At 37.7% G+C, this 27,478-nt stretch overlaps 1 protein-coding gene across 1 annotated transcript in view; it reads right to left on the reverse strand.

The window, feature by feature from the left end:
* Positions 1 to 20,973, reverse strand: part of LOC124541630 — a 34,401-nt gene extending 13,428 nt beyond the window's left edge. The window contains exons 1-18 of the mRNA XM_047119554.1: positions 20,895 to 20,973; positions 20,122 to 20,312; positions 19,462 to 19,554; positions 13,095 to 13,217; positions 12,393 to 12,536; positions 11,451 to 11,572; positions 9,550 to 9,706; positions 8,638 to 8,732; positions 7,888 to 8,056; positions 7,108 to 7,354; positions 6,641 to 6,804; positions 5,933 to 6,153; positions 4,467 to 4,659; positions 3,352 to 3,489; positions 2,411 to 2,504; positions 1,875 to 1,976; positions 1,179 to 1,293; positions 803 to 949 (exon numbers count right to left, since the gene is read on the reverse strand). Coding sequence (XP_046975510.1) covers positions 803 to 949; positions 1,179 to 1,293; positions 1,875 to 1,976; positions 2,411 to 2,504; positions 3,352 to 3,489; positions 4,467 to 4,659; positions 5,933 to 6,153; positions 6,641 to 6,804; positions 7,108 to 7,354; positions 7,888 to 8,056; positions 8,638 to 8,732; positions 9,550 to 9,706; positions 11,451 to 11,572; positions 12,393 to 12,536; positions 13,095 to 13,217; positions 19,462 to 19,554; positions 20,122 to 20,312; positions 20,895 to 20,925 — 2,546 coding nt within the window. The 5' untranslated portion in view covers positions 20,926 to 20,973. The remainder of the gene's footprint in view (positions 1 to 802; positions 950 to 1,178; positions 1,294 to 1,874; positions 1,977 to 2,410; positions 2,505 to 3,351; positions 3,490 to 4,466; positions 4,660 to 5,932; positions 6,154 to 6,640; positions 6,805 to 7,107; positions 7,355 to 7,887; positions 8,057 to 8,637; positions 8,733 to 9,549; positions 9,707 to 11,450; positions 11,573 to 12,392; positions 12,537 to 13,094; positions 13,218 to 19,461; positions 19,555 to 20,121; positions 20,313 to 20,894) is intronic.
* Positions 20,974 to 27,478: the final 6,505 nt, after the last annotated feature.

Raw genomic sequence — 27,478 nt, forward strand, 5'->3', positions numbered from 1 at the left:
TCATTCCTTCAGAGAACAGCTTAGAAAACGCCTATTTTGATAATTTTGTTTTTAATAAAGTTCCTTCGTAATGAAATGTAGGTAATTCTTTCTACAAGAGATAAACATTTCTCTTAAATCTTTAAAACTTTAAAGGATTCAAAGGAGCGCTCGACTTGTTCGACTTGATAACTTACTTATACAAAATAATTATTATAAAAGCTTTAATATAATACTGCGGTTTACTTGGTGGTAGGACTTTGTGCAAGCCCGTCTGGGTAGGTACCACCCACTCATCACATATTCTACCGCCAAATAACAGTACTCAGTATTGTTGTGTTTCGGTTTGAAGGGTGAGTGAGCCAGTGTAACTACAGGTACAAGGGACATAACATCTTAGTTCCCAAGGTTGGTGGCACATTGACGATGTAAGGAATAGTTAATATTTCTTACAGCGTCATTGTCTATGGGCAATGGTGACCATTTACCGTCAGGTGGCCCATATGCGGAGGGTACCTATGAACCTCAGCCTACACTTAACAGTATCGCTCAAATGACATTAAACAGTGGCATAGTAGCTGATGAATACTACATCGCAACCCTGTGTTAAATTGTCTCATTAATGATGTAAACTAGCAAATCAAATAAAAGAGTATCATATCCAAAGCCACAATAAACAGGCTTGCAAGCTGGGACCGACCAGGCCTACACATTTATATAACAATTAATGCCATATCTGATTTGGGTCGGTCGACCGGAGTTAGTACGAAGCAGTGCACATGTGTGGTGTGCTGCGTGTGCACGCAAGTATGGCGCAGCTCACGTGATCCGCCTGTGGCGCGCGGGCTCGACGCCGACCTTGAACTTGACGGGCACGTGCGCCACGAGCGAGCGCTGCAGGCGCGCGCCGTGCCGCGACGCCAGCAGCGGCGCCGCCGCGCGCAGCCACGTCACGCTCGTCGCCTGGTACCTGCACACGCACTAAGCTCAACCTTCGTACTAGCGACTGAGACTGCTGAACATATCTATGGATTATCGATGGTGAACATCAGGAGGAACCTGGGTGAGTCCGAGGAACTCTGCTACTGTCTAGTTCACGAGAAACTACAACACCAACATGTGGTTAAATACGCTCCAAAACTTTCTCTGAGAGGCTTTGGTCCAGTCGGGCACTCGGCGAGGTTGATTATTTTCTTTACCGTATGTGCAGGTCGTTCTTCCAGTACAGCATGTCGGCGGGCTCGACGGGAGCCGTGATGTTCCCTCTCACTGACGTGAACGTGACCACTGACGACTGCAGGCGGATCGGGGTGCCTGGGAACAACGAAGATGTAACCATACTAATATTGGACGAATTCTTATTGAAAAATTAATAATTTCACAAAATAGCGAATGACCTAATCTATTAACCAAAAACCCTTTATTTCTCACAAATACAACAAAAAATCCTTATTAATTTGAAAACCATGTTAAATAACTTAGCATCACTTAATAATTAAGTAGGGCTTTGTCATATGTTTTGCTGCTAAACAGCAGTACTTTGTATTGCTGTGTACCAAGACACGAGGAATGTAACATCCTAATTGCCAAGGTCGATAGTGAATTCGTGTGTGACTGGCATAAGCGATTTCTTACCATCAAGTATCATTTGCTGGTTTGCCAGAATATGTAACAAGGAAAAACGAAAGAAAAATCGCAGTATGTCTTGCCTGCAATTCCTAATGATTCAAAGAAACTTCGTTAACTTTATTCCTTTACAGCATTATTGTTATTGACATCTAGGTTCGCATCGTGGATTTCCTCATGTTAATCACATCGACTTAGAACTCTTTCAGACCCAAAAAATCCTCTTCATCATTTTACTTCTGCCTTTATAATGTCAGTCTGATCCTTACCCAGTTCCGTCGGTAGGTACACGTCCATCTGCACCGGGTAGTACGCCATCTGTTGGTTGATGTGACTCCCGAAGCGAAGGAACTCCATTATAGATTTTTTAACTGAAAAATTTATAAAACTCTTGCAAAATATGCATGAATATTATCATAGAAGGTCCAAATTTATTCAGGCGTTTTAGCTCGTGGAGTTTCATATTCGGCTTTCGGCCACTCCGTATAAAGGTTCCGGCCCAGTCGATAGAACAAAATATCAGTCTATTTTATACGATATGTTCAATATTCATAGAGAAAATATTACTCGTAAAATTGCTGATAAAGTTTGTTGGTAATTTGCTCCGTTGCCTAATTTTAAGTGAGCCAATGTTATATCAGGATTAACCTAACAGCTTTGTGACACATTGAGTGAAACAAAAATTAAAAGAGATTTTGTATATATCTCAGACATCTTGCCACTGATTTGAGTATCCATACGCCTTCCGCTGAATAACGTTACTAAGGCCAGGGCCTCCTACAACAAAATAGTATAAAAATCTTACCATCATTTTCGTTCCAACTTTCGAACCTGGACTGGTTGACGTGCGTCGCGAACACCGTCTTGTCGTGCACCTTCACCACGATGTCGATGTGTACCTGAAGACGCACAACGATCACTCCCACGAAAGAACACCATATATGTATACAGGGTTATTGGTAACTCGACGTATATCCGTCAGGAGGTGATAGGGGTGACTATTTGCAATAATTTTAACCCCCATATTCATAATCCAAAAGTGAACCATTTTTGACTTATCACGTTTTTTTACTTCTTTTCAAAATTTGTCAAAAATGCAACTTCAAAAATTTGTCAATACCAATACATTTGTGACCAACATATATTAAATACGTACATTTTTTTTCACTTAAGGAAAAGAATTAATCATAAATTTCTGGCCCTAATTACCGGAGGAGAACACATAAGATTTAATTTTGTTTCGTTATGATTTAAATATTTAAAATTTGGTTTTTTAAAAAAATAGTATTCGTAAATTATATCAAGCAAAGTTGATGTCTGTCTGCCTAAAGTTAGTTAACTCAAAAGTATCAAATAGATTATTATAATACGGTTATAACCAAAGGATGATTCAAAGGTATACGTTCACATCACTGGTCGTCGCGAACGCCGCTGAGTGCGGTACGAGGTCTGAGAAGTATACTTTTAAACCCCGTTTCGCACTGTGATCAAATTCATTTCTTAAGTGCGGTACGTAGACAAAGACACCCCCCCCCCGTATTAAAGTAGGTATACCATAGCATTCTGGTTTCAATACGCATCATATGAATATATTTATCAATTTCCTACAAAGAATAGATGTTACGGTCTCCGCACGAAAAAGAAGTTTATCGTTCACTGAACGAGAATTCGAATGACCTTCAATAAATGAAGTGAAAAATTCCAAATGGTTAGCGGTTTAACATGACAACAACTACCGCCACTTACTTCTTCCGGAGTCTTCAATTTGGAGACCTTCATCTTTTCCAAGACTTTAACTAATTTCTCCACGTTGTCATTTTTGGAGTTCAGTTTGTATATTTTCTTAAACAAATTCGAAGCAACGCCTTCTGCTATGATGTAGATCTGCAACACGCAATTATGTTAAAAACTAAGAGAAGATATAATCTGTTTACTCAGAATATAAAATAAATGGCAGGTGGAGCGCGTGGAACATTATAGTGAAGCAACAAAAACGAATACAAAATAATGTGATGAGAGCAACTTTTTTTAACCCCTTCTAGGTGTGTTCCACCCACTCGTTAAAAATTCTGTATCATTGTGTTTCAATTTGAATGAGTGACCCAGTGTAACTTCAGGCACAAGAGACATAATATCTCACTCCCAAGGTTGGTGGCGAATTGGCAATGTAAGAAATGATTAATATTTCTTAAAGCGCTATTGTCTATGGTGGTGACCACTCACCATCAGGTGGCCCATGTGCTCGTTTAATTATCGAACATCATTTAAAGAAAAATCAACGCACTCCATCTGCTTAAGGCTTATCTCTGTAACCCAACTGGGGGAGCAGTAAAGCGCATTATTATGACGTAATTATTTAAATGTCGCCGCCGTTACGTTTTCACTGCTCGTTCGTTAGCACGCGAACACTTTTAGTTTAAAAGGGTACAGATGTCGGCTCAGCGCTATTAGCTAATTTTGCATAAAGTAATCCAAATTTCGGGAGACTCGTCGGCCCGAGTTCCCACGTATTATTTTACTCGGACATTGTCTGCTTTTATTCCTGTGACAATAATTTATTTAGAAGAGAATGCAACTACTATTGTATTACAATTAAGTGTAGGATAACATTTGGTGACGTTAATCACATTTTCTAACTTTTTTCTGGTGCAAGTAAACACAACCAGAAAATTTCGATTTAAAGGATTCTTAGCCAAATTTTTAATTCGATTTCTTGGTTAAGTTTGTAAACCTTGTCCTTTGGATTTGTGGGCACTTCACTCGTGTCTAACACTATGAGACAAAGTATGACTATTGTTCGTTGATATAGCTTCTTGTCAATAGATATGTCGACTACTATGCACTGAAGTATGGACACTTACAGAGGCCACATACGGTCTTCTGCCTCCAGAAGACACAGTGAGCGCGGCGAGGCTGGGCGCCGGCTCGGCCCCCACACTCATCAGCTGCACCCAGGGACTGAGCTCTCCACTAGATGCTATATAGTTATTCGTGGCCCAGTAAGTTGTGTCAGGATTCTTCACGTATTTTGCAACGAACGGGACGTAGTCGGCTCTGAAATAAAATTTTAGAAGTCAGCTCAACTCGATACGGTGTCATAGGGAGATTATATAGACATATATAGTTTCATACAAATATATTTTATGTCAAAGTGAGTTCTAGAACGTGAACTGCAACGTTATCCTTCAGTACTATAACCAGGCTGCGAATATCCGCGTGACTGCGTCTCCTATCCTTAAAGTATTGAAGTTGATATAAATAAGATAAAAGTGTACTTTATTCAAGTAGCTCTTGAATCGTCATGCAAGATCAAATTGAATGTAAACCCATCAGGTACTTCAAATAAACATTCTACAGAGATAACAATGGGCTCAGTAATTTCTCTTTTTCTCAAATAAAAATTGATGTGTTCAACCTATTTACAATTTAAATTGCGAATGTAACTGCTAACCTCATACAGTCCTATTTTATATTTATATTCCTGTAAAGTAAATACGAAACAAACTCAACTCAAACTCAAATTACTTTATTCAATATAGAAGTACTCACACTTACTTATAAAATGTCAAATGAACTAGTACCACCGGTTCGGTAAAGAAAACACCCCGACCTGAGAGGAACCGGCGAAAGAAACTCAGTGGGTCTTTTTTGTCAAACAGAATTTGACTTATGTATTAATGCACAAATATTTTCAACAAAAGATTCACGCTTGTTAATAAGCAAAGTTCAAAGTTGCCCCAGATTACTCATCACGTAAATGACACGAATATTCAGGCAGCGGAATGCCATCCGACAAATGCAGTGTTCATAATAATTCCTTGTATGTCGAGCGCGGAATGAATTTTAAACGAAATGCTCGCGGAAATGCAGCCGCTTGACCGACCCGCAAACTTGGTTACGGTCTGCCAGCGTTTTATTAAGATTAAGAGAAGTTGAGATCTGCACCAGAGTTGTGAAAAGTTTTTCCATTTTTTTTACTATCTTTTATTTCTTACTGCCCGAAAATATTTTATTTTAAAGTGAAACGTCCATCGGCGTGTTTTGGGAGTAATAAAGCTAGATTTTTCTACACGCTTAGTTACCTTCGCTCATAGACGATGTCTGAAATAATAAAAAATCCTAACATCACACCAAGCAATCTTGAGAACTAAGATGTTATGTCCCTTTTGACTGTAATTACACTAGCTCACTCACCTCACTCACAACAATACTAAGTATTGCTGTCTTGCGGTAGAATATCTGATAACCATCAGTTTTGATGTTCACCTCTGTTGAGGGTCACATGGTGGCCACATTATTTATTGATATCGATACCAACAACACTCACACATTTCTGTATCTGCTGAAGAATTTGTTACTGTCCAAGCTCTTGACGGTGGTATACCAGAACCTCTGCAGCTCCTTGCTGCTGGAGGTCGCTATGAAGTCGTGTATGAAGAGGAAGTCGCTCTCCCGCATCCCAGAGCTGAGGATGTCGTGTAAGGCCGCTATTCGAAGCTGGATGTCCTCTTGCTCGTCTAATAGAATTGGTAAAGATGTCTCTAATGCCTAAATATGGATAAAGATGTTGGAATAATTATCATTTTAATTAATTCTCTTGCTGGGCAGTGACGACCACATACCATCAGGCATCTCATTTGCAATTACCAATGCATTTGAAATAATCCATACACCAGGGGTGTACCAAAGTAATAATAATTTAGGTTTCTAAGTTGGGATTAGTAAAGCATTGATATGCTTCAAACCTACACAGATAGCAAAATTTAAAAATGTTTATGTATAAAATTAGCCTGACAATATTACGATTACTTATCAAAACATCCCACAATAAGTGGAGATAGTAAAAATTGGGTACCCCCAATTCGCCATGGCCAGAAAGCAGCAGAGAGCAGTGTGGCGTGATTACAGAGGTAGTGTCAGCATCTTCCAAACATGGCTACTGACAATTTCTGGGCAGAAATAATGAAATTTCATTGGTCCAACTTGATTAGAAACCAGACTCTCATAATATCCAGTCCCATGAGCCAATACTCACCGCATATCCTCTATTTTCGTGACCACAAGCCAGCGACGCCCAAAGCCTCTCGTGCCTGTTTCTCGTCCGGTCCGCGTATATGGTGCGGATGTACGACTCTGCCGTGTACCCCAGGCTGCAGAGCCCTTGCAGCCACACCATGCGGTCCAAGTACTGAGGGCAGTCTGAAAGATACGTTCGATTCAATCAAAATATACTTTATTTAAGTGGGCTTTTTACAAGCAGTTTTGAATCGTCATTTACCAACTGTTTTAAACTATGCTAACACCGGTTCGGAAAGACTAGACCCGAACCGGCAAGAAACGCAGTAGTTACTCTTTTTCACCATTTAAAATAAAATCATGTTAGTTAATTACAATTTATTATATATGTAATGTATCCTGCCTGCGTATTTATAATTGTTGGACCAACCTTAATTCTTGTATCGCATTCTATCCAAACGTGCCCATTGTTAATTAATCACTCACCGCTGTACATCCTGAAGTATTTGACAACGATATTGTCAAAATAGTCCTGTTTGACCTTTCTCGCTTCCGCAGTCTTCGATACGAGGACGGCAAACGAAAGAATTCCCGCGTGCCTGATGTCTGAGGGAAAGTCCAGGCCGAGCTTCGTGAACGTCTCCAATTCCTCGAGCAGGTTCTGACTGTGGTTGGCTACGTTGAAGGGCAGCTTACGAATGAGGGAGAGAAGAGTTGCATCTTCGATTTTCTCCTGAAATATTGGGGGCGGTATGAAGATTATACAATAATTACATTGAGTACTTAATAACAAACAATGTGTATTATCACACACACGCGTCATTAATTTTGTCGTTAAAAACGCTATATGTTACATTGTAAAGGTATTTTTGTGAAAATTATTATCTTTTATGAATATTTCTAATAAAAGCTGAAATAGTTACGTTCCGAGAACACAGCGGATGATAATTAAACTCAAATGTTTAATTCTGGGAAAGCACTTGTATAGAGAGCTTACTAGCGCTTCATTTCTGTTTCTCATTTATAGGTGTGAAGTGAAACTATGAGGTAAACCTACTAACGTGGTATGAAATCTGTTACAGTATAAGCTGCCATAGCGTATTTTGAGTTCTAAACTTTGTCCATTAGTGAAATTTGTTATTTGAATTATGCTAGTAATAAAAAACGTCCTTGTATTCCAAAAAATAATTGGTTTTTAATGTTTAAATTGAATCTCATAGAAAAAAGAAGTTAATAGAAGTTAATCAAATGATTCAAAATGAAAACCTTTTCTTCGACAACCAAGTACTTGACAAATCTAGCACAGGCGTCGCTCCTCCCGTGCGGCAGGACCTCCAGGAATATATTCCTCGCCGTCTCCAAGTCGTAGCTCGTGCCCAGCACCAGGTCCTCGAACAGCTTCACGAGAGACGCGTATGACAGCCGGGTTACTGTGCTGCAAACAACGAGTTGCTTATAATGAGAGTAGTTATGGCCCGCGGCTTCGCTCGCCTTTTAGGGGGTTTGTTGAAAAAAGTAAAAGTAGCCAATTTCCTTCCTTGGAGTTCAAGTTTTTTTCTCAATAAATTTCATCAGATTCGATTCATTGGTTTGGCAGCTAAAGAGCGACAGACAGACAGAGTTACTTTCACATTTATAATATTAATATAGGCAATGGCATGAGACGCGCCACACATATGTACATATACAAGACGGTACTGGCGACCTCATTTGCAAACTTGGTCATTGAATAAACAGCTCAAAGAGTTAGCAAGCTGCAAACTCAATGTTAAATCAGCAAGCTAGGTTTCGGCGGACTGATGGCTGACACTGAAGATCATTCGGGCCTCTCCCGAATGATCACTCCGAGTGTAAGAAAGACCTGATGTCTTGATGGTAACAGTGGGAAATGGAATCAGTGCATACACGATCACGATCGGATTTGTACAAATTATAGGAAATCTTTGTGAGTAAGTTACACTCAGTAGCAATACTGTTGGTGTATCGTTTAAAGGTAAGCGATCATGGAATACTTACTTCAAGAGATGAATGAAATCCAAGTTGTGTATGACGGACGCGTTTTTGACGATGTTGTCTGTGTCGATTCCTTTCTTTGCTATTTTCAAAAGGATCTGAAATTAAATAATAATAATAAATACGGCAACTTTTGTGAAACATGTTTATAGCAATAATTATGACCAGTATCTTTCTTCAAATCCAATTTAGTTGTAAAGTTATATATATTTCCATTTTTTTACTAATCGAACGCAATTCCGAAAGATATATAGCTATGAAAGGGTAGTAAGTAGCTTATATAACAAATCAAATCAAAATAAACCTTATTCAAGTAGGCTTTTACAAGCACTTTTGAATCGTCATTTTACAACCAAGTGAAGCTACCACCGGTTTGGAAAGTAGATTCTACCGAGAAGAACCGGCACGAAACTCAGTAGAAACGAGGTAGTTGTCAACAAATAAGACGTTATTTCGATGACGTCCGGTCAATGACCGGGAGAGATGAGACGTCGCGATCGCGCGAACACGCAGACACGTGAGCACCGCTCGGTAAATAAAGCAGCGGACTGCGGAACTGGTAATGGTGATGACGTCTGTTCTCGACGTACACTTGCTAAACTTTGCACGAGAAATATCTTGCGTGTGCAATATTACCAGTAGTTCAGTGTCTTTTTTTTTATTTCCAAAACACAAATAAAATCGACAGTAAGTTATCTCTGGCAAAAATATTAGCACTGCTGGAAATATAAATCTTATTTTATACGAAGGATTTAGATACTATGTATAAGAAATTATTTATACTTGCTTGATCACCCTTCAAATCGTATAGCAATTATTCAGAATTGTTCGGAGACTTACAAGTTGCCACAGTCAGTCAGACTGCGTAGAGCTGTACAATCGAAGGAAGATGCTCTCTGAAGGTGATCGTCCTACCTCGTAGGTCGTGTTCCTGAGCTCGCCCTGCGACTCGGTGCGGATGCCCGTGGTCCAGTCGTCGAAGTTCCCGGCCTCGTACTGCAGGCCCGTGCGGCTCATGTTCAGCTTCTCCACCGACGGCGACGCGGTGTCAGTGTCGTACGAGAGAGTGAGCCTGGTGTGAGACGCGCGTTTTGAAATATAAAGTATTCATTAATTTCTAAATATCACTTAATATATTAATAACTTAATATATGAAATTCTGCCTCATGTGCATTCCACCAACCCGCATTAGAACAGCGTGGTGGAATATGTTCCAAACCCTCTCCTTAATGGAAGAGGAGGCCTTATCTCAGCAGTGGGAAATTTACAGGCTGTTACTTTACTTTACTTTACTTTTACTTACTTAATATATCAAAAGCCCTTAACGGATCTTCTGGATATGATACACTTATCTTGAAGGTAGTTATTATTTTTTTTTTTTTTTTTTTTTTATGGTATAGGTGGCAAACGAGCAGGAGGCTCACCTGATGGAAAGTGACTACCACCGCCCATGGACATCTGCAACACCAGGGGGCTTGCAGGTGCGTTGCCGGCCTTTGAGAAAGGAGTAGGCTCTTTTCTTGAAGGTTCCCATGTCGTATCGGTTCGGAAAAACCGCCGGCGACAGCTGGTTCCACAGAGTGGTTGTGCGAGGCAGAAAATGTCTAAGAAATCGCGCTGTTGTGGATTTTCGGACATCAAGATGGTGCGGGTGAAACTTAGAATTTTGACGAGATGTCCGAAGGTGAAATTCAGCAGCCGGGATTAATCCGAACAATTCCTCGGAACATTCCCCGTGAAAAATTCGGTAGAAGATGCAGAGTGATCCAACATCTCTACGCAAAGCCAAAGGATCAAGGAGATCGGAAAGGGCTTGATCGTCGATAATTCGAGCCGCTCTACGTTGGATGCGGTCAAATGGAAGGAGCTGGTACTGGGGAGCACCCGCCCAGAGGTGAGAGCAGTACTCCATGTGAGGCCGAATTTGCGCCTTGTAAAGTTTTAGGCGATGGGCCGACGTGAAGTACTGTCTCGCCTTGCTGAGCACACCGAGCTTCTTTGAAGCCAATTTGGCTTTGCCTTCCAATTGACCGCGGAACTGAACGAGGCTCGAAATATCAACGCCAAGTATTCCGATACTACCTGTAGCGGCTATCGGGATGTTCTCAAATCGTGGAGATACGACAAATGGTGTTTTTTTAGCGGTTAACGCGCAAACTTGCGTCTTTTTGGGGTTGAAATGGACTAAATTTAGCCGGCCCCAGTTCGAGACTTCGTTTAACGAAGACTCGAACTGGGGATTATACACTTAATAATATTTTAAATATATAAATCAAAGTACTTGTAATAAAACACATCTCTTAACATTTTTAAATACCTTATCTATACAAACGACATCACAATTTTTTATATGTTATCGGGTCGGTATATAACTCCACTCCATCATCAGGTACTATCAAGAAAGATGCAGTGGGGTCCAAACGAGATGACAGCCAGTACAGTCTGGAAGATTGTACTAGAATGAGCTGCACTAGTCGCCCTCCGCATGTTAACCAGCCAGAAGCCTCTATAGCCCTAACTTGAAAGAATCAAGGTTATATAAACGTGTGCTGGCAGAAATATCTATTTTTTGGCGTTGCAGGAAAGGAGTTGCCAAATTTCTTCGTGCACGATGGAGTCGATATCTGAGTTAGGTGATATCGAGAGCAGCGTGTAGACTTGTGAAGGAAGTGGGAAGCAATTAGAGAATAATGCCACCGTGATATAGTCCAGATAGAAAGCGCTGCTCCTTCTATATTTAGTTGTATACGAGCAAGCAGGTAGCAGGCGCATACGGGTCGCATGGTTCGCGTAACACTTCCAGAGGAGGTACTCACTCGGAGGTGACGCCGAGCACGTGGCCGCTGACGCGGTACTGGAACACGCCGCGCGCGCTCAGCCCGCCGAGGCGCGCCCCGTCGAACTCGTACACGCGCTCCGACGTCGCGATGTTTTCTGGCTGGAGGCAATACAATACAGTGTTATGACGAGGAAGCTTCTGAATTATACAGGACATTGATGTCTTAGAGGTTGCTTTGTTCATCGTATATCGTCCCGAGATCAGAACGTGATTGAAATGCAATTTTTAACTTGTTTTATATTAAGGACAATATTTTGGCTGAATGGAGTACTGGAGTGGGTTAGAGATTTTAAATATTAACGATTGTGTGAGGAAGTGTGATGGTCATGACAAATATAATGAATAATAAGAATTATAATATTACTTGACTGCACAAGCTTAAAATCGTACAGAAAAACTGTTTTTTTCTGAACTGTTGGTAAATTGAAATTTTGCTTTGTATGAAAAACCGTGACATTACAAGAATTGCTCAGTACGTGACTTAGTTTTGTAATTATAATCTATCTTGTGTTCGGTTTTGAAGGAAACCATTATGAGGAATCCTGCACATGGATGAGAACCTGTCACGCAAATACACTAAAAGACATTGAAACTACGTGATGAAGTGAACTCTTGAAGCTAAAAGACACCTCCTCCCCCCTTTTCCCAACAGTGGAGCGTTAACAGGTTGTTACGTTTATGCAAAAGATAATTATGGCAACAAAGTAAATTCTTCACCTCTTGGCTATTTCTTTCTTAATTCGCAAATAAATAAAATTAGGAAGTTCTTCTCAACTCTGAAAGTGTCCGAACTGGTGTGGTACTTTTTACTTTAAAACTATAAAGAACTATAAAGAAGTAAGTGCAATAATATATTTGAAACATATTTGGGTTGAGGGGGTGAAGAAAACTCAGCGAGAATAAAAGGAAACATGCTCACCGCTCCTCGGCCGTTGTCGCCGCCCCACGGCACCGAGCTCCAACTGGTTTCGGACACGACGGACGCCTTCTGGTACGAGCTGTACTTCCGGACGGTGTCGCCGTGCGCCGCGTACACCATGAGGCAGCTCTCGTACAGGCACGGCTGGGAAAGTCAACGTTGCGATGTCAGTAGTCGATCAGAAGTACGCCTCTTCTCTTTTTTTTTACATAATTATATGGAATAGGCGTTTGTCTTCCACCTGATGGAAAGTGTAGATGAAGACGAAGGCGGTACACGCCCATCCAAAAGAAACCTGTCCACTCTACTCTTAAAGGCTCTCTGTTCCCGAAGTCTTTTATTCATGATTTATATAAAGTTTCATGACAAGCCAAAAATTTAAATAAATTTTAAATGAATCGACTGTTGAATAAAACACGGCTTTTGTATTTTTTATATATAATAAAGAATGTTCAAATTTATATTTGTGTCACGAAGTTTGTGCTATGATATGAAGATGCATCCTTAGAAATAGTTTTAGTATCTCAGAATTCCAGACAAAGTTACAGGATTTCTGTTGTAATTATGAAATCCATTAAAACAACTGGCATTCCTTATAGGAAAGCCTAGAATTCTTTTTTCACACGGGAATGATTTTCCCATGTGGAAAAAGAATTCTAGGCTGTCCTATCTGCGATTTTCCAAGATGTTACAAACATTTACCTCCTCATTGGTGTAGGAGCCGACGTCTTTCCTCAGTTGGAAGTTGTTCGAGATGGCCCTCTTGAGGTTGGTGCACCACACCGGCGCGTCCGTCACGTGCAGGGCGCTGATGAAGCCGTTTTCCTGGAATTATTGAGTTATCATTAATTCAAGATTCAATATTTTCGTTTGCTGATCGGGAAATTAATATTTTACGGTCGTGTATATTTCCATTGGATTACGAGAGTAAACAAACGGTGGAGCCATGTTTGCGCTCTCGCCGGTGTGCGGCGCGGGTTGGGTTAGCTCGACTTTGGGTTTCTGATAACGAATTTATTAAGGAGACTTTATTATACATTCTCCCTTTTAAAATCTGTATCTTCTTACGAAAGAGGTATTGACATTGCAAGCGTTGTTAGTCTGTTAGACAAACAACGCGCTCTCGAATTATTCACTTGCCGTTCGAAATGTACTGGTTATAAAGGTATCATAAATGATTTTCGAAGTCTGAATATACTCTATTATACTCTTATTTATTTTTATTTTTATTTATTACAGAGCATACATTCTTACAATTGTACATGCTAATAAACAAAAGAAGATCTGGTTGACACTATTTCCGCCCTTAATAACGATCTCTCTCGTATTGCCTCTTGGTCAAAAAATTATGGAATTAGTGTTAACCCATCAAAATGCCAATCTATTATTATTGGGAGCCCTAGGCAGTTAGCTTTAATTCAAAGCCTACCACCCTTACCTGATTTACTATTTAATAACACTGTTATACCTATTTCATCTAAGGTTAAAGATTTGGGTGTTTTAATCGATAACTCGTTGAAATGGTCTGACCAAGTTAATGAGGTTTCGCGCAAGTTTTATGCCACGCTACACTCCATCATGCGCTTTAAAAACTTTTTGCCTATTAAATCAAAAATCCAACTGGCAAATTGTCTGTTGTTACCAATTATAGATTATGGTGATGCATGTTACCCCGATCTTAATGTAACACTTTTAAGTAAACTCGAAAGATTGCATAACACCTGCATACGATTTATATATGGCCTCCGTAAATTTGAGCACATTTCTTCATATCGGTTAATGCTTAACTGGCTACCTATTAAAGATCGTAGGCATTTAAGAATACTATGTATTCTACACTCTCTTGTTTATAATCCACTTGCTCCTTCTTATCTTAAGTCCAAATTTAATTTTCTTTCCGATACTCATGTTAGGCATCTTCGTTCTTCTCATAACCTTCTTCTTTCTATTCCTCCTCACACATCTGGTTTTGTATCTAATTCTTTCACTGTTAACGCTATACGACTTTGGAATGAATTACCAGTCGTCATCAGAGAAACGTCCTCTAAAGATCTGTTCAAAAGTAGGGTAAAACAATTTCTCTTAAAGAAATATAAGTCTTAGCTTTTATCGCCTTTCTTGGTTTCGTTCCCTTTTATTTTATTTAAGCTGTTATTATTACACTGTACTTTTAGTATTATTGTTAACCTTTTGTTACTTTATCATTAGTATATTATTAACTGTATGTTATATGTATATATTTATGTAAGTGTATGTATGTTTATATATATATATATATGTGTATATATATGTATGTAATGTAATTCAATATAAGGATGGCTTTATGCATCTACTGTACGCTCTTTCTTGCATGTGCTAAGGTTGGCTGGTAGATAAGGCTATATAGCTTTAAGCCCGCCTTTTGCTCAATTTATTTTTTGTTAAATAGTTGTGCAATAAAGTTTAAATAAATAAATAAATGATGCCCTAATTATAAGCAACACTGCATTCTAATAAGACAACAACATAATACTTAGTACTAATAGTTTAGTGAGCAAAGTTTTTTTTTTTTTTTAAATAAATAAAAGTTAGTATTTGTACTCAAACAAAAATATAACAATGTGTTTTTTAGTTATTACAATAATTAATTAACCATTTATAGAAGAATGAAGAAATTTAAGTTTTATGGTTTTCTTAAATTTATAAAGAGAATCAGAAAAAATATCAATATCATTGCTTGAGCATAATGTTTTGTAAGATCGTATCATTCTATTAAGTGGCGCATTTTGACCCAGGTTGGTTTTACAAAGTTTTTCATGAAATAATGAAACATTCTTTGATCTAGGTAGTCTTGATGGTATGGCAAAGTCGATTTGGGTCAATAACCATTCGGAGTCAAATACACCTCTTACAAGTTTAAATAGAAAAAGGTTGTCAAGCATATGTCTTCAATCTGATAGAGAATGCATTTTAAAGTGTTTCAATTGATCCTCATAACTACGAATAGATTTATCGACTCGACAATGATACGAAATGTGCCATAAAAACCGCTTTTGAATAGATTCTAACCTTTTCTTATATATATTATAATGTGGATTCCAAACAACGCTGCAGTATTCGAGAATGCTACGAACTAGTGCGTTATATAAGCATATTTTTGTTTCTGGTTTCTTGAATTCCTTACAATTACGCAAAAGAAATCCAAGAGTTCTAAGTGCTTTTTTGCAAACATTATCTATGTGCCTATCAAAACGTAACTTTGAATCAAGTACTACTCCAAGATCTCGCATGTGCTTAACTTCACACAATGGTATGCTATTTAAATGATATGAGCCCTGAGATTTACTTCGACTTCTCGTGAAACGGATGAAATTACATTTATCAGTATTTAGTACCATACCATTGTTAGTGCACCATGAGGCTAAACGGTTTAAATCACTTTGCAAAAGTAATACGTCATTGTCATTCCGGATGCATCTAGATACTTTTAAGTCATCAGCGTATAAATAGTAATCGGAATATTCAAAACTGCTACACAGATCATTTGGGGGACTCCGGAAGTAGACGTAAATGGAGCAGAATTGTAACCGTTGATTACCACAACCGATGTTCTATTATAAAGGTAGGATTTAAACCACTTCAGCAATTGGCCTGTAAAACCATACGAAGCCAGTTTATGAAGTAAGATTTGGTGCCGCACCTTATCTAAAGCCTTACTGAAATCAGTATATATGACATCGACGGTCTGCCTCGAATCTTTTAGTGCAAGTAGATCTGGCTTTTATAAATCTATGTTGATGTGGGGATATAAGTTGTTTACAATGCCATATCACATTACAGATAAGTTTTTCAAATACCTTAGCGAAAACAGGGAGGATGGAAATAGGTCTGTAATTTTTTATCAACTCCACTCTACCGCTCTTAAATATTGGGATGATTAACGAGTTCTTCCATAAAGATGGAAATGACCCAGTGGCAAGAGATGCATTAAAAATTAATGTGAGAGGGAGAGAGATTGCTGTTGCACATTTAACTGCAAATAAAGACGGTATACCATCCTCACCTGCACCCTTGTTTGGGTCCATTCTTTTTAGCACATTCAAAGTATCTCTTTTTGTGAAGGTTATATTACTAAGGAAACTAGTGGGCGCTGTGCACTGCTTGTCAGGTTCGTTGTGGTTAGAAGTAATTTTATTGTAGACCGAACAAAAGTGGTTCGCGAACAGATCACATATATCATTGCCATGAGTCACAGTTTTTGTATCAAGAGTCATTTCGTTCGGATATGAACTCTTTTTTTGTTTTTTACTCTTAAAAAAAGTCCAAACCAGCTTAGGATTACTTTTAAAGGTGTCTTCGAGCTTGAATATGTAAACAAGGTAAGAGATTTTCTGGATATGTTCACATCTTTTCTTTAGGAGTTCAAAGGACAAAACATCAAGTGGATTTTCATTAAATTTTATGAGTTTTAATCTGACTTTATATTTTCACGAAGTAAATTGATAAGGTTTTTTGAAAACCATACTGGATATTTATGGTTGCGTGGCTTGGAAAGAGGTACAAATTTAGCTATGAGTTTTCTGAGTTGACAATAAAAAATTGAAAGCATCTCATCGGCTGTTGTGCAATCTACAAATAGTAAATCCCAAGAAATACTTTTCAGTTCTAAAATAATACTATTGAAGTCAGCTTTAGAGAAACAAAACCTAGGTGTATTATTAAACTGCAAACATTTTTTATAAGTAATATATATATACTATAACTACTATAAGTAATGTCTAAAGAAAATTGTAGAGGGGGATAGAATTTATCGATTATACTAATAGGATCCTTACTTTCTAGAACCCTTGAAATATCGCAATTAGTAAGAACAAGATCTAAAATCCTCTTATTGGAATTGAATATGTCATTGTGCTGTTTAAGTGAATTAAGTGTCATAAAGTCAGATATCATTTGGCTAAATAAACTTTTGCTATAAGCGGGCTGTAAATTTTCCCACGATATATTTCCCAAGTTAAAGTCTCCTACTAAGAGTTTATTTTTAATATAACATGTATCGAACACACGGTTTGCGTTAGCTAAGAAATGTTCCAAAATGTGTTTTTGTATAGGAGGAGGTAAATACACGCCACAGATTAATAAAAGTTCCGGCTTCCCTTCAATTTTGGATAACTCCACACATACCCATATATCTTCACATTTAGATTCAAAGCTGTCCATTCGATAAGATTTAATACTTTTATTTACCGCGATCAATATACCACCATAATTTTTTTTGTGATGAAAGCTACCGGATTCGCGATCTCTTCTATATACATTATAACGACCGTCAAATAGTTCCGAATCGAAGACACTGCAGTTCAACCATGTTTCACTCAAGATTATAATGTCATAATTACTACAAGCTATATTACTAAACACTTCAATCGTTTTTGTCCTTAAGCCTCTAACATTTTGATAGTATAAGTTAAGACTACTGAATTTAATGCTGTTTTACAAACACATTTATTTATATTTATAAATTACTTAAGACTGTCTAGAACTAATTTATCTTTAACGAGTATAAATTTACTATCTTCAGATTTTCTCAAGAAGATTTTACCATCACGGACCCACACGAATTTATAGTTAAGATCTTTTGCCTTAATTCGTGCCGCTGCGTGTAGAGCTTTATTTTCCGGTGTTAGATTTTCCACAACATAAATACGACTTCTCTTCTCATCGGCAATACCAAGATGACTAGTGTTTAGCCTGTCTTTAGGATTAGCTTTATCAAAGCTAATACAAGCGGCTAAAAATGTATCTCTAAGTCGGGGACTACTGAAACGTACTAAAATGGATCGTGGGCGGGGGTTGTTGTTGTTTAATTTAGCGATTCTTGAGCAATAATGGATGTCTTCATCTCTAACAGGGCATTTTACTATTTTTCCTAAATGTTGTACTAAGTTTACCAGTTTTTCCGTTTTATATTCAGGCACGCAGTTAATCTCAATGTTACTGGAACGAGATTGTTGTTCTATTTGACGCAAACGAACTAATAATTCGTTAGTGGAAGTTCGCAATAGATCATTGTCCTTCTGAATTGTAGTGATATAGTTACTGCGAAGGTTACATTCTTTTTTGAGTTTATCGTATTCTGCACTTAAATACGTAAGGGACTGTTCGAAGACCCCAATTTGTGTTTTAATTTCTACGAGCTGGTAGTTTAAAGCATCACGTAATTCTTCTCGTACGATCTCCCTGATGCTTTCTGGTGACACACATGTACAACGTGTCGTCGTATTTCGTGATGATTTCGAACGTTGCGTAATATTTTCACACTCTAAAGCTGACTTTGGTATGGATGTAACAGAGCGCACAGGCGTATTTGAGTTATCGCCACTTTTAGGTTCATTACATCGACAAGAAGGACAGACCCAGTTTGCTTTAACTGTATTCGAAAGGCTGGTAAATTGTTTTAGTGTATAGTTCAAGCATGCATAGTGATATTTATCCATACATCGAAAGCATTCCATAAAATCAGAACCATCCAAAGCTTTCTTGCAGCCAGCGCAATCGTTTGATGCCATAGTTAAGCTTTTAATATTTAGTAGTTGCGAATAAGGTAAACAAAATAAATACGTTGCGTTGAGTGTTGAGTTATAAAAACGCTGCAGCGATGTTACTCTTGTGGTTTAATCGACCTATTTTAATTACTACATAGTATAAAATAAAGTCGCTTTCTCTGTCCCTATGTCCCTATGTATGTTTAAATCTTTAAAACTACGCAACGGATTTTGGTGTGGTATTTTTTTTAATAGATAGAGTGAATCGAGAGGATGGTGTTTGTACATGGACAATATAGTACAGAAACACTGATCATTTTAGAAATTTCTAATGTGATGTCGTAAATAAACAAATAATTTAGTATCAGTATTACACCCGTGCGAAGCCGGGGCGGGTTGCTAGTATTGTATATGCAAAGGTAATTCGGTCTATTACACTTTCATGGAACCGAATTGGTTGGTTGAAGGAGGCACATAGATTACTTTTCGTAACTGCGACCGTTAAGAAAGAATTTATAATATATATGTAGAAAAGTATGACTGACTTGATAATCCACGTCCCAGGGCCATTTGAAGTACTCCGCCGCCTCGTCCGACTGGTACGACGAGTAGCCGGAACTCTGGCTGTAGAGCGACGTCTGCAAAGAAGGAAAGAAAATTTAAATCGGACTGCTCCTGATATTAACGCGTTCAAACAAAAGTCACTCCAAATAATAATTTTAGAAATTTAAATAAATATTATAGGTCAAATAAATATAGTGCGCTACCATACCGAAATATACAAGATTCGAGAGAGTTGTTAGATAGACATGAGAAAGAAGGTTCGAAAAGACGAAAAGATATGACGAAAATTATTGATCCACCACATCTGTAAATTGGTATATCCGTATATATACATGTTAGGAAATGCATCAGTAAACTCATCAATCGCTTTGTTACAATTCGTCGCGAGATGGCGCCCCGTCTGTCAAACGATGATCCCTTGCAACTAAGTGACCATTAGCTCGCCCGCCAACCTATTTCATATAAAATGAATGAATGAATGAATTATACTTTATTGCACACCATAAACAAAAAACAAAAAAAAAGAATGAAACACAAAATTAATAAAATGCAAAAAAAAGTACTTTAAAAGTGTTGTACAACGGGCGGACTTATGGCTTATTAGCCATCTCTAAAATAGTTACAAGCAGAAGTAATGTCACCTTGTAGTCTTCCAGCTTGAATCTGACCCGAGTGTAGTTGTCGTAGACGGTGAGCAGCAGCCGCGCGTCGATGGTCCAGTACGAGTCGGCGGAGGGCGAGCCCGTCGACACGTTGGTCTTCAGCACGTAGCTGTACTGCCGCAGCTCCGGGAACAACACCTGCACGCCGGCCGACGATGTGAGCGAGGCGCCTGGAATGTGATTATTTCAATTAGGTCTACTTATTAGACCAATTATTTATTTATAAATGGTTTCTTTTTTATGGTATAGGTTGGTGAACGAGCAGATGGGCTACCTGATGGTAAGGTCACCATCACCCATAGACAATGACGCTGTAGGAAATATTAACTATTCCTTACATCGTCAATGTGCCGCCAACCTTGGGAACTAAGTTGTTATGTCCCTTGTGCCTGTAGTTCCACTGGTTCACTCACCCTTCAAACCGGAACACAACAATACTGAGTACTGTGATTTGGCGGTAGAATAACTGATGAGCGGGTGGTACCTACCCAGACGGACTTGCACAAAGCCCTACCACCAAGTAAAACGACTTCGACCTGCCCTTCTCAAAGATAACTTGGTCTGATATGCTAAATTATTCTGTTAGTAAGTCTAACCGTTCTTACTAAATTGGCTATCAAATAGAGTCATATTCAAAATGCATAGTCAAAATGCACAAAATATTCAGCTCAAAATTATAAGTAATTAATTTACAAATCTCTAATGACGGCACTTAAACCGAAACACAAAACAAATATCAAAACATAACTCACCGAGCAGCAGTAAGAGGCAATTAGATATCATTGCGTCTCGTTATCTGTAAACAAACAAAACGTACACAACAACAGCAATTGATAAACGTTGATAAACGTCGATACGTTCAGCTAACGCGCTGGCGCTTACAGCGTTCTGCTTGTATTACTTGAATTAAATTGGGATTAACAAAAATGATTGTACTTCGAACATCTCGTTTAATACTACGGCAGTTTGATTTCTTGTTGAGGGATGATGGGATACGTTGTAGGCTGAAACCCTACCACGTCTGTGTTGCACACTTCCGCCTGCACTAAAGCTATGTGTGTATTTCATCTCAATCGACGTGCCTCATTGGGTAGCTTTGTCACGCCTAACAAATCCATTGAAAATAGTTTAAACGAAAATACACCTAACGTGTAATAATATAACTTGGGTGAAAATAAATATTGTCGTTTTGTTGTAGATGTGTGACGTCACAAACTGGGATGGCTTTTGTTTTTAGTTTCAATCTCAACTTACGTGCTAGGGTCGAAGTTTTTTGAGAATCCAATATTGGTAGTATTGGGTACTATCACTCAGTTGATTGCATTTTTAAAACCAATGTATTAGTAATTCCAGAAGGGAATTAAAACGTCAAATTCTATTGTTATCAAATGAATCTTACGTAATCGACATCACAGTCTCGTAACGACCGACGGTAGCAAGTATGTCGAGCGGTGGGTGGTCACCACCACCCGAGGACAAACTTTTGTTTACAGCTTCAAGTAAATTGATACTCTCAGCCTCACCATTTATATGTGAAAGTTTTGTTTAAATTTGCTCAATAATCAAAAAAGTGGCTATAAATATATACAAACAAATGAAGAAAGACTATTATTGTTTTTGGAAGCTGACGACCTGGTGGTGATCACCTCACCCGTAGACGCTGGTATTGCAAGAAATGTTAGGCTACACTATATAACACTAATAAACCACAAACCTCGCATAACCTGAAGCCACTGGCTCACTCACTCAAACCGGAACAACAACACTCAACGGTGGTCAGATAGTGAGCCAGTGTCAAACATTCAGTCCGTGTTTTGATCATTAGTGAGAAACGTTGTCACGCGAAATTGATCACACTAATTATATCAATTAAGGGATGTAAGTGTCAGAATAGCGCGCGATCACGTCGACATGCGACATTACGATCGAAATGACGAATTAGAGATTGGCCTCCGTGACCCGCGCCGTATCAAATTATAATTTGCTAAGATTTTTTATAATAATCGTTAAGTGTACATACATTTTGTAAATGTTATTTGTAATATTTGTATTTTTTAATACATGGGTAGGCGGTCGAGCAATTGGACCGATTGGTAAGTGGTCACCACAGACCATAGAAAATATTAATCGTTTTTTACATCGCCTCCAACCTTAGGAATTGAGACGTTATGTCCCTCGTACCTGTAGGTACACTAGCTTAGTCACCTTTCAAATTGGAACACAGCCATAGTGAGAACTGCTGTTTGGCGGTAGAATATAATTATGATGGGTGGGTGGTACCTACCTACGGGCTTGCACAGAGCCCTACCACCGAGTAAATAATTACTTACTTAAAACCAAACATTTGTTTTCGAACGAATTAGTCGACACACACCAATACCACTGCTAATATTGGGATCAAAATAGCACCAAAAGTTAACAAATATATGACACACACAGAAACGGAAACTGATCACCACAAGCTGTGACTCGTTGGTCACGGGTAGGTATAAGCGCGGGGCAGATCGCTGTCACTTATATAACGTATATCGCACTCCGAAATATTGCCTAATGAGCTGTCGTACTCACTTCGTAGATTATTCAAAGTGTGTGCGACGCGGGCGGCTCGCAGCGCCGCCTCTCAGTAATGATGTGTATTAAGACGCTGCGTACGAAAGTGCTGTAACTTTAATGTTTGAGGTCTTTGATGATTAATCTGTAGAAGAGGATTTTGGATTCTGTATGTCGCTGTATTGGTCACAGTAACTCAACTCAAATTACTTTATTCAACGTAGAAGCATTATACTTTCTTATTGATGGTCAAAGTGTTATACTTTCTTATTTATAGTCAAAAATCTATCCCAGATTCGGAAATTAACACCTCGGCCCTGAAATAGTCGGCGAAAGAAACTCAGTGGGTTTTTTTTATTTCATTTTAACGAATATTGATTTAATATACAATGATTCCATTGCTGTCTGAAAAATTTGCCGAAAACTGTTGTATTTTTTTTTTAAATTGTTAGAACCCATAAAGATCCCAAGGCTGGACTATAAATCAGTTGGTGGTCACACGTTCACCATTTCATCCGACATACAAAAGTTTCAGTGTGATATATTCCAGCACCTTGGAGCTCGAGATGATTTATGAGCATTAATTGAAATGAAAAATATATGTATTTTTAATTCTCATTTAATAATACTGAACGTTTCATACGATCATGTTAAAAAGCTGTATATATTACCCAAAAAGGAATTATTAATCATTAGTAATTAGCGTATTCTTGTTCTTGGTAGTAATAATGTTTTTCACAAAATTACTACAAAATACTTTACTAATAATATGACTTGATTATAATATTTTTACGAACAAATATTACAGCATAAACCCTACAAACAAATGTCAGTCAATATTTTTATTTCTTTAATTTTTTCTCATAAGGAAACTTTAATTGCCCGGGGTCTTAGTAACTTTTAAAAGAAACTTGTTAAAGAACTGAATTGTAACAAAATAATATGCGCAGTTGCATCTCTAGTTCCGCTGGCACGCATGGCTTGTACAAGATGAGCACTGAAAGTGACAACCAGTAGATTGAATTCCCTCCTTATAACTTGCTTGCACCGGTTAGTGGGTAATATTATTCATTAAAATATGTGTAATAAGTGATACATAGACTTAAAAATTATATTAAAGAAAAATAAATAACATTCACGAGTTACAACACTTTTATCTCAGCCTTATCGGCGAGATGACGAGTGCGTGCACTCTGACCCGTTGAATTAAACATTTATTAATACCTGACCAGCGTAACGAGACCCTCGATCACGCACGAGTTGCATTCGAGTGAGGGTCAGGTCCAAACCACTCATTAGTGGAGACCGATCTTTAATTATCCTTTTAAAGCGACTCGAGAAAAAACTAAATTTGTTAGTTTCTTTGAGCAGATTCAAGGGGCACCGATAGCTGATGCGGCCAGTTCACGTTTTAGGTGCGCCGTGAGGGGGCATGCATTTACTACATAAGACGATGTAGGGGAAGGGGGGCGACCAAGTCTTATGTTTCCTTACGGGCTGGGAAGAAGTTTCGATAGTTCTCATGCAAGGAGGAAAAATCGCAAAGTTAAAATTAATTTGAAAAAGAGCGGGAAACCGCGCGATTGCCGAGGTTTCTTTAGGATGCGTACATTTACAACCTTTGAAATCACAAATAACCATTTTAAATATTGTTACTTGGAAATAAAAATGAAAATAAACCAAACAATATATTCCTTTAAATTCTTACATCATAAATATTATACAGGGGGGAGGGGTCGCTCTATACTTATTTTCTCTCACAATAGGAGGAGGGGGTCAAAAACTAGTAAAAATAGCCTAACGTAATAAATGAATGGCCCTGACCTATCCCCGCTCGCCTCTGACAGCTGTATCAGATACATTACAGCACCGAGCTTATGACAACAATCGCCCGATTGGAAGCTGAGTTCTGGCGATCTTAACTCACAAACAATTCTCTAGAGATCTGATGACGCGGCGTGTTGCCCTGAGGGTGAGTTAGTTTGTTTGACAGTAGCTTAAATTTTATGAATCCAGGTTGTGTTGGGTATTGAACTGGGTTATAGATAACACAACATCATGCTAAGGGGGCTTGTCACGCGCGTGGACCCGCACGAAACAGTAACTGTATAAATCAAATCAAATCAATTTTATTCAAGTAAACTTCACAATGAAGCGTTTTTGAATCGTCAATAATCAAATACTACCACCGTTTCGGAAAGCAGCTTCTAGCGAGAAGAAACGGCAAGAAACTCGCATAGTTGCTTTTTTCAAATAAACACATTTACAATGCTGTTATTGACAGTAATTAGCGTCCTATCATGGAACCCGAGCCTAACTCCAGGCGTTTCTTTCTAAAAAGTACTCTTTTAATGAATAGTATGATTTATTTATTAATTTAGACTTAATAATATTTTTAAATTTTGAAAATGGTAAATTGATTATATTATATACTAGCTATACCCGCCCGCTTCGCTGAGCATTAGTCGTAGAAAAATAACTTTTTAATTTTTAATTTTGTAATTAATTACTGATAGAATGTACAAATAATCCAATTTTTAAAGATGCGAGATCTAATCAAATACTTAAAAATTATTTCATTTAATATTCGTCAATGATGTTCTCGATAGGCTGCAGATTGGTCATAATACCCATAAACTTATTTATCAAGATTATATCTTCTTTTTTTTTGAATCCGGAAACAGATATGATTTATGTGAATGTTTTTGTTGGTGTAATCTCGATGTAAAGTTGGTACGATGAAAATTTTAATTAAATTTTACCAAAACGTCCTCTATTATCCGGTTCTATCAAATATCGATGTTATTACATTTGTAACCTTGTCATCTGTATGTATCTCGTAAATAAATGTACCCTTTGGCTTGAAGTTTTGATTGGTTGCATCGAATGTAGTTTAATCGTTCGTTCTCGACCATAGCGTACATGTCAACAATGAATTGCTAAAACAGTTGATGATACTTTAGAATATGGTTAGATTAATTATCTCTAATCATTATATGATACGCATAAAAATCCAACTCTTCGATGTCACAGAGCCAGTCGTGAGATTATTTTGATACAGTCCGGCATACGATTGATATTTTTCAGCGACACCTTAATTGTTTTTGTGTCGCTTAGTGATAACAATACCTCGTTTTGTAATTTCTGTACCGACAATTACAGCTGTGACTTCAGGAGCTATGGAAGCTTTAATACGCCTTTTATGCTCTGAGTTCTATCTGCATTGATAATTACTTTGAATCATTTGTTTTTTCACTTTCTGTCCGTGAAATAAATGTCCAGAAATTGGGGATTTTATTTAGATACTGGAAGAAGTGAACCAATCATATAATAAACTTTAAACGTAGGCGCGAAATTATTGTATTGTACAATATTTGTTGCTCCAAATGATGTCATTTAAAAGCATGAATTGTAATTTCTAATATACTGAAGGAAATATTTAGACTCCTTAATAGTTCCCGTCACGTAGATAAGAAGAGGTTCTGGTGGTTCAACCAATTGTGGTAAATACTTTTTTCCAGTGGAGTAGCATATACCATCAGTTTATTAAGCGTGACAATATGGGCATTCTATATTCATTGAACTAATGATCACATCGGGATTCATCTTGTTATCATAACCTATATAGTAAGTGAAGGCTGATTTATTGAGATTGGTTCTAGTTCTTGACTTAGTCTATTTTAATCGTTCATCATCCAGTCATTGGGCTTGTCAGGTTTATCAGTATCTCTCGATAAAGATGCTTGTTCGAAGATCTGGAACTTGATCATTTCGTTGACTAACTGTTTTGGCAGCTCTTAAAGTAGAAATTCGGATTCTATTTGTTTCTCAACGTATTTCTTGTTGGTGCGTTGTTTCCGTAGCTCTTTTGGATGACGCTACGCATATATTGTTGATATTCCGATCTTTTGTTTCTTCAATGGCATGGTGATTTCTATTTATATAAATAATTTGTTTTTTTTTGGTTATGTGTCTTACGTTTACATTTTATACTAAAGATACATTGTTATTGGTGTTATGAGTATACTTACCAATAATGATTATTGTTTACTTTCTTATAATCAGAACAGCGAATCACTTCTTCCCATATATGTTATTTATAATAATTATCCCATTTTAAAATGACAATTATTATTGTTGTGATTATTTTATGTTTATTATTAGGCATATGACGGAAAATAAGTTAGTTGTTATGCTATTTGAATAGATTTTCATTTTTTATTTCATATTTTATAATTATCGGTTGATCGGAATATAAGTGTATCCTTTTGGCTATCTATATATACTTTTGTATGTATAGATCGCCTATGATTTGCGCAAGTACATGTTTTACCTGTATGCCAGTTTTTATAAAGATACAGACACCCAAAAATTTCAAAAATAGTAATTAATTAGGAAGGTAATTAAGTCAGTCAAAGAACACATGACGAATTACGACAAAAATAAGTGTACAGACAGACTCTAGAGATTTATATAATAGTATAGATTTAGTACTCACGTGCGATAGCTTTATTATTAGCGTATTTTATGTATAACTTTGGTGTTTCTATACCGATTTCTATGATTTTTTTTATGGAATAATTAATACTGTTAACTTTTGTAATTTGGGATGATTGAGAATGTTATAAACGTAGGAATAGACAAATATAATAAGAAAGCTTCGAACTACTACGCTATTGGGAGTGACACGTGTTATTATGATTCAACCATAAAAGATAGACATAGGCTGTCATGGAATATTTTTTGTATAATTTTAAGTAGAACATTTCCGTAATACATGATTTCT

Source organism: Vanessa cardui, chromosome 28 (genome assembly GCF_905220365.1).
Source record: "Vanessa cardui chromosome 28, ilVanCard2.1, whole genome shotgun sequence".
NCBI lineage: Eukaryota > Metazoa > Arthropoda > Insecta > Lepidoptera > Nymphalidae > Vanessa > Vanessa cardui.